Source organism: Propithecus coquereli, unplaced genomic scaffold (assembly GCF_000956105.1).
Source record: "Propithecus coquereli isolate 6110/MARCELLA unplaced genomic scaffold, Pcoq_1.0 Scaffold119, whole genome shotgun sequence".
NCBI classification, from domain to species: Eukaryota; Metazoa; Chordata; class Mammalia; order Primates; family Indriidae; genus Propithecus; species Propithecus coquereli.
Genome location: NW_012135969.1, coordinates 1,155,705 through 1,169,196, shown reverse-complemented (window position 1 = coordinate 1,169,196; position 13,492 = coordinate 1,155,705). Strand labels below are relative to the sequence as shown.

The 13,492-nt window shown below is 39.9% G+C and overlaps 1 protein-coding gene across 4 annotated transcripts in view; it reads left to right on the top strand.

Annotated features, from left to right (window-relative positions):
• MAP3K3 (mitogen-activated protein kinase kinase kinase 3) overlaps positions 1 to 13,492 on the top strand; it is a 66,015-nt gene that overhangs the window by 13,179 nt on the left and 39,344 nt on the right. For all 4 annotated transcript variants that reach the window (XM_012661329.1, XM_012661339.1, XM_012661320.1 and 1 more), the window contains 2 exons: positions 6,923 to 6,963; positions 11,584 to 11,683. In XM_012661329.1, the coding sequence (XP_012516783.1) occupies positions 6,923 to 6,963; positions 11,584 to 11,683 (141 nt within the window). The remainder of the gene's footprint in view (positions 1 to 6,922; positions 6,964 to 11,583; positions 11,684 to 13,492) is intronic.

The window sequence follows — 13,492 nt, the reverse complement described above, 5'->3', positions numbered from 1 at the left end:
GAGAAGCTGTGGGTTCATTGATAGAATTGTTTGGGGGCTGAGGTTTGGAAGAACTGGAAAATCTAATATCTCTGCTTGGCAGAACTTTAGATATCCTTTTCCCTAAGTAAATAAGCTTGGTAACTAATTGAAAAAGAGAATGCATTTGAGAACAAATAAGTATTCTGAGCAGCTATGGAAGTACATGGGCACTGAGGTGATCAGCTAAACTATTAATATTTGCTAAGAGGTACGGTCTGTGTTCTCTGTATATATATTGGGTCTCTGGAAGCCTACAGTATAAACATGGTTAGAGGTGACTGAAAGTTCTTAAATGTGGGGCACATCCTGGATGTGGCTGGTTTTGCAGGCCATGATGTGTAACATCCCTTTAGCAGTCATCAACTCACAGTGCTTTATCAGTGGGTGCTAGCTCATTGTGGGTCTGGCAGCTTAGTGTACAGAGCGCTCGCCTAAGAGTCATAGAGTTGTTAATCATCTGTTAACGTAGGATTTTACAATTCATAGAGTACGTTCAACAACAGTTAACATCAGCACCTCTGAGTATGTGTATAATACTTTAAGGTTCACACAGCTTTTACAGAAGCCTTTTGAGTAGAGCCAGGAAGCAAACCCAGGTCTTCCAACTCCTAGTCATAGTAATTCTTCTATTTATAAGTCATATAACCTTTCTGAATTCAGTTTTTCCATCTGAAATATAGACATAATACTTTACCTCTTAAGATTATTGTAAGACCATAGACAGAATTTAAAGTATTTTGTATATTGTAAAACAGACGTACAAATGTAAAGTTGTAGTGACTATATTACTTCTGTTATGTTCTGGCACTGTGGATATGAACTTTGGAGAAAGTTTCTAACCAGAACTATGCATAGTGTCGTGGAACTAAAAGGGTTAAGGTTTTTCCACATTTATTGGATTATCATTATCATTACTGTCTGTCTGATGATCCTTTGCAAACTACTGAAGTTAGCCTAATGTCTGAAAATCCTGGCGGAGGAAGAAATAGACTCCTTATTTCCATGGATTACTGTTTCCGTTAGATACTTGTGGAGAGTCTGGGGTCTGGATCTGACCCTCCAGATGTTCACTAGAGGGTGCTTCAGAATGGAAAAGCTGCTTTCTTCATGGCAAGCACAAGCAGAGTAGGGCCTTGGCTATCAGTTCTAGAGGAAGAGAATTCCAGGAGCTGTTTCCCCAGCAGGGTCAGTCATTGAGCAGACTGTCTTTTGCTTTTACTGTGATAGACCTGGCCCTTCAGGACTTCCCTTCTGTTTCAGGGGTTCTCGATAAGATTGGCTGGCCAGTTTGAAAATAAGATACAAAGCAACACACAAGCCTGGCATTATATTTTGTAAGAAGATTGCTTTATAATCATTTCTTCCACTGATGTCTTATGACTTTCCTGAGTCATGCTTACAAATGAAATTTTAATTTTTGTCACACTTTTTCTTTCATTTATTTATTATCTTTGGCAAAATAAGGACTCCAGTTCCAAGGACGTGGGAAACCACACAAGGTATATAGCAAATACAAGGGAAGAGAGCAATACAGAATCAGAATGACAGCTAACTGAGGGCTTTGCCAGGTGAAATTAGTTCACAAACCTTTCTTTAATAACTACTGATAATTCTGTATTCTTGAGAGCCTTCTTTGGTTACATGTTCTACTATTGAGTCCAGACCTTTTAGAAGGTCGTTCTTGCTTAAATTTGGTGTTATTGTCAGTTACTCCTATTACTCCTGCTGAGTTCCTGAATCTTTAGCTCAACCTGGAGTCCTGCACTGTCCCTCTCCTGGCTCTCACTGTTCCTCTCACCGGATGGCCTGTGGTGAGCAGGGGACTTGAACCTGCCTAGACCTGAATTTTTGTACTGGAACATTTTTCTCAGCAGCTGTGGTACCTCTCTGTTCAGTGCAACCTGTGCCTATAGTCAAGTTTCTTAGACACCCAAAAGAAATGTATGTCGTGTTCCCTGTACTCCAGGAGTCATGCAGTCTTACTAGGAAATAAAAAATACATGAAAAAAAGAAATAAAGTAGGATGTGACTATGCCTAAATGGGTGAGTGTTGTGGGAAGCCAGGAAAGTGAAAGATGAGCTTGAGCCAAAGATGTTACGGAGTCATTTCAGGTGGAGAAGCACTTGACCTAGGCTGTGAAGGATGCATAAAAGTTTAGTTAGGTGGAAGGAGGAAGGGTAGTGCTCTGGGTCAGGAAACAGAATGATTAAAGGCCTAGGGGAAGGAGTGAATGGCATATTTCATAAAATAGGATGAGCATTGATAATGGCTGGAGAGTGGGGTTCCTGTGGGGAACAGTGTGAGATGATTAGGTAAAGTGAATGAGCCTAAATCCTAGAGAGCTTGGAATGATAGCAGAGAATTTAGACTTTATTCCAAGGTCATGGATATCACTGATTACTTTATGAATAAGGAAGGGACATGGTGAAAAGGTGGTTAAGATGGTTGGAACTGTAGAGGAGCATAGACTGGTTGGAAGGAGGGCTTCCAAAGGTGGATTTAGGAATCTAGGAGCAAGGGGGAAGGGTCTTAATGGTGGTGATGTCAGGGAGAATGGGAAGCAGAGTCTCCATTGGAAGACTTTGAAGGGAGAATTAGAACTTGCTTTCTGGCTGTGAGTGGGGAAAGGAAGGAAATAATCAAGGATAACTCAGAGATTTGAGCCTGTGTAGCCAAGAGTGCAGCAGTACCAATGTTAGAAAGAGTAACACTGAGCTGGGTGCAGGGGTGTGTGCCTGTAGTCCCAGCTACTCAGGAGGCTGAGGCAGGAGGATCGCTTGAAGCCAGGAGTTCAAATTTGTAGTGCCCAATGATTGTGCCTGTGAATAGCCACTGTACTCCATCCTGGGCAACATAGCGAGATCCAATCTCTTAAAAAAAAAAAAAGACAGTATTAGTAATAGTTGAGAAGGGAGACTAGTTTAAGAAGTTGTGATATAAACACATATGGTGAAGTTGAGTTTGAGATTACGGTGGAAAAAGACTCTGAGTGTGTGAGGTGTATGTGAGCGTGTGTATGTGTTTGTGTTAGCATGTATGTGTATGTGTGTTTCCACAATCCCTTAACTGCAATTCTGAAATGCAAACAGTACTGCAAACTAAAAGGTTTTTTTGTTTTAGTCTTTAGTTTCTGCGTTTTAAAAAAAATTTTTTTTTTTAATTTGCAGCAAACATTTGGCAACCAAACCTGGCCTGAACAGACACAGGGGTACTTACAGTCTTTCTTTATTCCACTTATTGTGACTATTCGTACTTTTCATTACAAAAATTAGGATAGCTTGGATAAATAGCTTGTACTATGTTAACAAAGAAACCTCAAATCTTAGTGACTTAATACAGTATGTCCCGGTATGAGGATGGGAAGGACAGTGTTCTCCACAGTCACTTAGCAACCTGGACTGAAAGAGATGCCACTATTGTAGGACATGTGACTGCCATGGAAGAGAATATAGAGCTCAGTTCTGTTCCCAGCTCTTAGTCAAAACTAGGCACAAAACCCCAAACTAACTTTGAAATGCAGAGAAGTCTAAGAAATATTTGTGGACATTCTGCCTCTACCACAGGCGTGCTGCCCCAGACTGTGCCTCTGGCCCAGGAGGCATCATGTGATATAACAGAGCAAGTACCCTACTACCTCTCTAAATCCAAAATGTGCATTCTGAAGTACTTTTGGCCCAAGGATTTTAGCTAAAGGATAATGGATCTGTATTATCATTTATTGAGCACTTATATATCAGGTACTGTTCTAATTGCTTCACCTGATTATATAATTTAATTCTTTCAGTAACTCCGTAAGATAATAGGTACTGTCATTGTTCTCACTTTACAGAAGGGGAAACCAAGTCAGTCATAGGTTAAATAACAAATTCAAGGTCACACAGCTAGGAAGGTGTTCAGCCAGGATTTGAAGCAGGCAGTTTGACTTCAGTGCTACATTCTTAACAACTACATATCTGCCTCAAGTATGTGAGAGGCAGATGAAGCTTTGCTTGCAAAATTGGGGCTAGACATAGAGATTTGGGAATCTTGTACTTACAGGTCCACTGAGGAGAAGGTGTGGGGGGGAGGAAGAAAGCCAGAGGCCAAAAGTCCAAATGTTGAGGAATGGTCACATGTTGGGGTGGGGGCTGGGAGAGGGCATGAAGAGGAGGAACCAGCAAAGAAGCAGAAGTGGTTAGAGTGGTGGCAGGTTCCCTGGGCTGAGATAGAATCACAGAAGTTGGAGGAAGCTTGGCCACCAGTGTGAAATGCCTCAGAGAGGTCAAGGAGAATGGCTAGCTGGAAGGAATTGAATCAAGTTATCTTTATCTGAACTTTCCTTATCCATGACTTATTATGGTCAGCCTGATGGGGAAACTCAGATTTAGAAACTTGGCAGATTTAGGCACATTGTGTGGTACATGGAAGCCAGTCAGGAGCCTGCATCCTGCTTTGGAAAGGCTGTCATAGCATCAGAGAAGGCATCTTTGTTTGCACTCCTTACTCAGTCATCGGCTTGGTTAATCTTGAATAGGAGCGATTTGTGGTTTGGAGTAAAAGTTTAATTCCCTTTCTCACTAAATTCATGTATAGTGCTCAGCTTATGGCCCATCAAGAAATAAATGTAGGCCAGGTGTAGTGGCTCACACCTGTAATCCTAGCACTCTGGGAGGCTGAGGCGGGAGGATCACTTGAGCTCAGGGCAAGAGCAAGACCCTGTCTCTATTAAAAATAGAAAAATTAGCTGTGTGAGGTAGGCTCTGTCCCCCCACAAAAAAAAGAAAAGAAAGAAACATAGTTCCTTCAATCCCATAAATGGACTGAGGAGGTTCCTTCATAGGTGTATCTAAATAACAGTGTGTGGTGTGTACCTGTAGCTCCCAGCTACTCGGGAATCTGAGGTGGGAGGATCCTTTGAGTCCAGGAGTTCGAGTTCGCTGCAATGAGTTGTGATCACACCACTGCACTCCAGCCTGGGTGACAGAGTGAGACCCCATCTCAAATAAATAAATAGATACATACATACATACACACACACATACCCACCCACTCAGTTTAAGAATGAGAGCTATTATTGTGTTTCTTTTTAACCACAATTTTAAAAAATGAAAATTAGATAAAAAGCAACAGAGGCCGGGCACAGCAACTCACACCTATAATCCTAGCACTTTGGGAGGCTGAGGTGGAAGGATCGCTTGAGGCCAGGAGTTTGAGACCAGCCTGAGCAAGAGCGAGACCCCATATCTACAAAAACTAGAAAAATTAGTCGGGTGTGGTGGCACGCACTTATTGTGTAGTCCCAGCTACTTGGGAGGCTGAGGCAGGAGGATGCCTTGAGCCAGGAATATGAGGTTGCAGTGAGCTATGATTGGGCTACTATACTCCAGCCTGGGCAACAAATCGAGACCCTGTCTCCAGAAAAAAAAAAGATTTGCATTCTCTTACTAAATGTTTTTGGAAAATGTAGTTTTTTTAAAAAATAAAAATGTATTTATGTTAACATGTAACGATTTTTAATTGCTATTTTTAAATGAATAAAATAAATGTAAATTTTCTCAGTTTTAATTTCTAATATGGTAAATATCAATAGAATAATCCACCTATAAACAAAAACTCTTTGGAGTCTTCAATAATTTTTAGAGTGTAAATTAGAACCACTGTTCCAATTCAGTGGACTAGAAGAGAATTCTAGCCCCCTATTCCCTTGGGAAAAGGGAGTCCTTTCGGCACCCACCCTACCTTTCAAACTCTCTCCCTTTTCTGTCATCATCTCTGTCTGCTATGTGTTCCTCATCTTCAGATTAAGAGTGTCTGAAGCCCTCTTCTTTCTTCTAAGCCACAGTCTATTAATTTATCTTTCTCAGTATAATTTTTGTTTATTAACTATGAACTCTTTCTCTCCTTCATCTCAATTATTTGCTGGTTTCCTGACAGTCATACTTTTCTTTTCCTCTACACCTGTTCTTTTCTTCTGTAGTATTGCTTTCCTTTTCTTGTCATTTTTTAACTCCCTCAAGTTACTTGCCCTTTTGCAATATTTCTTCCTCCTTAATTTGTTCTTTGTCATTCTAATACTTCTACTTCCTCTTATTTTTGATATTTATACTCAATTCTGTTCTTCATTCATTCACTTAACAAATTAAGCACATATAATATGCCATCGCCTTTGCTTGACACTGGAGATATAGAAACAAGATAGACCTGATCTCTGCCCTCCTGCAGTTTGTAGGCTACTCATGATGGTCTTTGTGGAAAAAGCTGGGGACAGTGTATAATGCAATTTGTGCAGGGTCCTACTTTACCTCTACTGGGGTAACCTTGGGAAGATCGTGGGAAATCAATGATAGTAGTAGCAATAGCAGCAGTAGCAGCAGCAGAAGCAAAAATCATTTACTGCATGTCTACTGTGTCAGATGTTTACTTACATTATCTTGTTTAGTTCTCACAGGACTCTGCAAGGTATGTTTAGCTTCACTCTATGGATGGAAAAACTGAGACTCATAGAGGATAAGTAACTTGCCTATGGTCATATAGCTAGAAAGTATTGGCAGCAAGATTTCCTTTTTCTCTTTAGTCATATCAGCCAAGAAGGAAAGGTATTCTGGTCAGGAGGTGATATAGTGGGAGAAACTCCAGAGCCAGCTATAGAAATAGAGTATGAAGCTAGAAACAGCATGCGCAAAGCATAGCAGCTGAACTGGGGCAGCCACCTAAGGATCTTGTCCCAAGAGCTTTGTTGCCTGTGAGGTTGGAACTGGAAGTTGTATCTCATTGGAATGCCTGTCTGGGTAGAGAAACTGGACCAGGAGCTATCAGGGATGTTTGCCTGGTGTTGCTAAAGGACTACCCAAGGCTTACCTGGGAATGGCAGGCGTAACATGCCAGAGAATCCTCTAACCTGTCTATCATTCCTTTTGGCAGAGTGACGTCAGAATCAAGTTTGAGCACAGCGGGGAGAGGCGGTAAGTCTGCCTTCTGATCAGTAGTTGTGTTCATGTGTGCCAAAGTTCTCCAAAAGCATTGAGGTCATGGAAGCCATTCCCCCGTCATGATCCTTGTGGGGCCACTGGCTGGGTGATGGAGTGGGCTGGGCATAAAGGGGAAAGTTTCACCTTTGTCTTGGCCTACCAATTGAATCTTGTTTCTGGTCTTAGAATTGGAAGCTATTTTCAACTGCTAATGCTTTACTATTCTGTTCTATTTCACTACTGTGAGGTCTGCCATTTTGCAAGGAAGTGAGGATTCCAGGTCTACCTGGAGTCATAGTTTCTAGACACGCTGACACTGTGCCACCTGTGGGCAGTAGAGGGAGGGCAGGATTCTCCTGTGACTTGGTGCCATTCCTATCCCCAGTAAAGTAGCCTTGGCTTTGTTGACATCAGGGGCCAGACTGATGAATTGGAAGTTTCTTCATAATGTCTGTAGGTCATGGGAAGCTGTACCAAGTCCATCAGTTGTGAAAGATTTTAGATCTTTTAAGGACATAGAGAGTTTTTCAGTCTATATTCTGAATCTTACCTCATTAGGGAAGTGAAAATAATGTCACAAAATTCTTCTATCCTTCTCTCCATTGTCAGTTTTTTGGTTTTTATTATTATTTTCGGTAGTAAGCCAAGGTAGAAGTTCTCAGTAGAGAAAAATGTGACCTTACTTAATTTCTCAAGTTATTTAAAGAAAAACATCTAAAAAGCATACAGAACTCTGGTCATGGGATATTTGCAGCACATATGCACATAATGTACCTTTTAATATTTATTTCATGCTCTTTGCTTTTCTCTCCATTGATATATCCCTCCTTTTTCCTTTGCTGTGAGCATTTGGAGTGGTTAAGAGCATACCCATGAGGATAAGGTCTTCCTACTTTTAAGAGTCTCATCACAGGACCTTAGTACCTCTAAACTCTTAGTTCTGGTAGCTCTCTGTAGTTAGCACCTTTCAGCTCACTTTGAAGCTAGCTCCAGAGAAGATCTATGGCTACTGTTCTCTCTTAAAAAGATACATTCACAAGCCTACAAGGTTGTCAGAGGCTGCCTACTGGAAACATTGTGGAAAGTGTGGTCTGCAGAGTCGGAGTCCTGCTGCTTCTATGTGGGTTCTAGGGCTGTTCCAGGTCTGGAGGGAGGAAGGTCTTCTGAGCTCTGTGTCCAGCTGCTTGTGTCCTGCCACTAGCAGGGAAGTTAAATTGTCACTTCATTGTTGCTGCTTTTCACACTTTCTGACCTGATTGGGTTTTGGAAGGGAGGCCAACCGCAGAGCAGCAGAGAGTTTTCAGAAGTAGATATGAAATCAAAAGCTCAATTGTGTTGGAGTCTAATTATGCAGTTACACTCTCCTGAATTCCCTGTTCCCAAAGTGGTATGCAGTTACAGTGAGTGGACTTACACTGAGAAAGAGTATGTGTTTGGTTTTAGAGAAGCTGCCAAATTGAAACCACAAATATTTAAGGTGGTCAGGCAGGAATGGCCTTCTGAAGCTCTGAGCGGCAGAATGTTGGTATCAAGGTTTTGAAAACTGTGTGTTCTCTTTTCATGGAGCTGTTTTCAGGAGCCATGGCATTTTACTGTTTGTGTACCATATGTGGAATTGAGGGCTTTATAAAGTTGATATAGGGAAGCCAACAGAGTTGGTACTCTGTGTCAGACAGCTCTAGTTTCTTGTATTTCATGTCTTAGGATTTTGTAGAGAATGTTATCGGGGGCTTTCTTTACTTTTTATAGGAAATACGGGTAGTGTCTATCTAAACGTAGGCCCTTATAGAATTATAATTTACAGAAAAGAGGAAAAGAAGTAGTGACTTTGCCCATTCATCCATGACAGGTACCCCTTCTGGTGGACTGACATTCCCCTTTGCTCTGAAAGGGTGGGGACCAGACCCCTGACCCTCCTCCTTCTTAGCCCCAGGAGTGCAGAGAAGGAAGATTGTAGATTAGGATTTCCTTCCATTTGAAAACCTTAATAGCAAGACATTGATGGAGTCATTGTCATGGGTATTAGACCTTTCTTTGCAGCACTTGCCTAAAAAATGCCTGTTATTCATTGTGATGGCAGCAGCTTAGGTCTTACCTAACCTGGAAGTCCTGGTCTCTGATGTTGACCAGACAGACTTTCAGGCTGTTTTTGTGGGTGTGGCATGGCTCAATGCCAGGCCAAATGCAGGAGGATTTATCTCTGAGCATGATCCCTTTTTAGTAGTGTGCTGGGGACATCTGAGTGGACTTCTGGTGTTTTATTCAGAAAGGCTGACCCCTTTTGAACTGTTGCTGAGGCCCTGAAAAAGGGGGTATGATTTGCTATTAGGAATTAATGGAAAGCCATTCCCTCAAAAGGCTGCAGAGGCTGGGCATAGTGGCCCACTCCTGTAGTCCTAGCTACTTGGGAGGCAGAGGCAGGAAGATCCCTTGAGCCCAGCAGTTCAGGGCTGCAGTGAGCTGTGATTGCACCACTGTACTCCAGCCTGTGCGACAGAGTGAGACCCTGTCTCTAAAAAAAAGAGAAAGACTCCAGCAAACATCCCCATTTGAGTATCTACATAATGCATCTAGATAGTACTTAACAATATCACTGCTTGGGACAGTTGAGTTGGGAGAAAAAAGAGTTACAGTATGAATGGATTTCCTAGTAGAGACAAACTAATATAGTTGGCAGTATAGTTTCCGAAAATGGAAGGTGATGATGGATAAAAGAAAAATCGCAGAGAAATTATCTTCTTGAGATGTTAGGCTTTGCATGTAGGATAGATTATGGTTTATAGTAAGTAATATTCTATTAACATTGTCCAGTAGAACTTTCTACTATAACGGAAATGTTCTGTGTCTGCTGTCCAATACAGTAGCCACATGTGGCTAGTGAGCACTTGAAATGTGGTTAGTGAGACTTGAGAAACCAATTTTTAATTAATTAATTTAAATAGCCACATGTGGCTAGTGGCTGCTATATTGAATAGTGCAGTTCTAGATGATGAAGGCTTTTGTGCTGCTCACTGATTAGAGCCAAACTGATGCAGAAGAACATTAAAGAAATTATCTGGTCAAATTTTATTAAAACCCAATGGCTTAGATCCCCCGTTCCTGTGGCTTTTTGCGTCTTCATCTGATTATACCACTTCCCACTCTGGGGGAACAGGGAAGATGTGAAAGAACCACACACTTCTTCCTCTCAGCATGGAGGAGGACAAGAAATATACAGGCCCATGGGTGCATGGGTGAGTCCTTCTAGTCTGATTTCATCTTGCCTAGGTGTACTAAGAGATGAAAGTTATTTTAATAAGCATTTTCCTAATCACATTGAACATCTTATGTTCATTAGCCATTCATAACTCTTCTGTGACTTTTCTCATCTTTTGCCTGTTTTTCTATTAGGTTGTTTTTCTTTTGCTTTTTGATGTTTTGCAAGTATTTTCTCGAAGTTTAATTTTGTTTTTTAACTTTATGATTCATTTTGTTATCAGAAGTTTAAATTTTTGTTGTCAGGTCTGTCTTCTTCCAAAAGGAAGAAGACTTCTTCCTGCCTGTCTTCTGTATTTTATGTTATGCTTAGGAAGACCTTCCCTATTCCCAAGATTTTTTTTAATCCCATATTTTCTTATATAAATGTGTGTGTGTATGTGTGAGTTTCTTTTTGATGTTGTTTTGTTTCATTTGTCTCTTTGCTTATTTTTGTTTTGATCATTTAATTTCTAGAGTATTGTGTTTTAGCCCATATGAAATTGCTGCTTTTGTACATCAGAAATGGTTGACCATCAACAGTTCCATATAGTTCAACCTAATACATTCATTAAAACTTTTTATTATGAAAATTTCAAGCACACACTAAAGTAGACAGAGGATTATACCAAACCCCAGCTTCAACATTATCAACATTTTGCCAATCTTGTTTCATCTATCCCCACTTTTTAATTTGCTGGGGTATGTAATAAATCATATTTTAATGCCGCTTTGGATAAGTTCTTACTCAACCTTACATTTATAAAAATTGTTCTTTGAACTGACCTAATGAGTTTCTCCAGAAGAGCTTCAGTATCAATACTACTTAAATGTGTCACTGGTTAAGGAAACTGATCAAGCGTATTACCAACTTAAGGGGAATTCCTGTGACTCTGTAGTAGGAAATCTTAATTCTGGAGATAATCAGTATTGAGATTCCTGTGGTATTTCAAAAATGAACAATGGAAAAGACCTTTCAAGTCCTGGAGTTGAGTACTTTAGGAGTTGAGACCATGTTTTCAGGACTGCTGTTCTAGTCTTTAGGTTTTCTACCTTGTTTCTTAACAAAAGTATTTGAAACATAGTTTTCAAATCCAGTGACCTGCTATGATACTGCCATTGGCAGAAAGGTCTAAGCTGAAGTGGTAGAACAAATGGTTGGGATTGAGCAATGGTTGTGGGTACTGTTGTCAAACCTGAGAGATGCTCAGAGGGTGAAAAGGTAAAGATAAGAGAAAAAAAGAATAGAAAGGAAGGCAAACTCAATGAAAGAAAAAGAAAATCCTATGTTGAAAATAAAGGGAGAATATACTCAGGCCATTACTTTCTAAACCTTACATTTTAAATATACAATTAACCAACATTTCTGTTCTCTTTCAGAATTATAGCATTCAGCCGGCCTGTGAGGTATGAAGATGTGGAGCACAAGGTGACAACAGTATTTGGGCAACCTCTTGATCTACATTACATGAACAATGAGGTGAGAAGGTAGATGGATGGGGCAGGGACAGAAGGGACAGATGCCTACCTTTTTTCTCTTTGTTTAACTGAGTCTTTGTTCGTTTGTTCCTTTGATATCATCTGCAGGTTTTCATTTTCTAGAGCCTCTTTTCTTAACTCCAAAAATTCTGGTATTTCTGTTATTTATTACATGGAGATTACAGAGTCATTTCCATTCCCCCTACTTATTCAGTGCAGGTAGCTCTAATGTTCCAAGGTGGAATCACATGTGGTACCAGGGCTAGGGCTCATATTGTTTCCTTTACATTGTGTAGGGATAGCTTTTTTTTTTTTTTTCCAGTGCAGCCTTGACAAGAAGCAGAGGGTTTAATGGGATGGGGAGGTGTGGAAAACTAGTGAGTAGGTCCCCTATTATAATCATAAATGCTGGATTCTTCTCTCAGAGTTTAACTCCTGATGGGAGCTTATTTATTTCACAAGTTAGCACCTACTCCAATAATTTCTTTACCTACTCTCTCCCCACTCCACCCCAACAGTCCTTGTTTATTCGACTTTGAACATCACCCAGGAAGGAATTCTTTTGAATGTCAGTTACTCAGCTGATTTCCCAGCTCCAAGAAATTACTAAAGGCTATAATTGGCTTAGGCTGGTGCTTTGCATTAGTTTGAAAGGCAATATATTTATGCATAGTAAAGAGTGTGTACCTTGAGGGAATCGAGTTAGGGGTACAAGACAAGAAAGCTGGGCAGCATGATGGCTCTTTGAGAGTCAGATCATTACTGTGTAGTTTTATTTTATTTGATGAAGAGTTAAAATTTTCCTTCATAGTTTAGGATTGAAATCTGTAGGTGCTGAGATTTTTTTGTCTGAACACTCCCTGGTCCCCTTCCTACAAAATATACAACTGCAATTGGATATACTGCCAAATAGCCTACTAAAATAAGACTATCTGATCTTTGTTTTTTTTGGGTACATTTTAGAAATATAGCAAAATTGGAAAATAAAGCACTAACTTTATAATTAATAAATAATACAGATGCAAATATTTTAAATTATTTAAACTAGCACATTTTAGTTATAGAATATGAGAACCCCCAAAATACAAATGTCAAGTCTATGGAACTTTAAAAAAAAATTCTACATAGGTGCAGCTGAAGCTTCAGTGACTGCGTATGAAAGTGAGGCTGAAGTCAGCTAGCTAATCAGCATTAAAGAAGATGTTCTTTACTTAGGACTTTTCTGGATGATTTAGTACTCTTTTTCAGTTAATATTTCCATTAAGAATTCCAGATGTCCCTAAATCTATTTTTAAACTCTTTTGCCAGTGAAGTGCCTAGAATGTTGGACATTACCTTATTTAAATCTTTAGGCAGATATTAATTCTAAAGCCAAATATAAGTAAATAATTATTAATTATTTTAGATCATATGTGTATTTCCATACACTACTAATGTTAATGATCAGAAGTTGACTAGTTTACATTTTACTAATTTAAAATCCTTCAATTTCTTTCTTTTTTTGTACTTTAAACCCTGCCCTGTCAAGATCTGAGAATCCCAAATGAAAAATCTATTCAGGCTTTATTTGATTTATATTTTTGTAATATTAATGATAGTTTTATTGAGATACAATAAAATTAACCCTTTTTTTTTTTTTTTTTTTCTGGAGACAAAGTCTCACTGTGTTGCCTGGGCTAGAGTGCTGTGGCGTCATCCTAGCTCACAGCAACCTTAAACTGGGCTCAAGTGATCCTCCTGCCTCAGCCTCCCAAGTAGCTGGGACTACAGGCATGTGCCACCATGCCTGGCTAATTTTTTCTACATATTT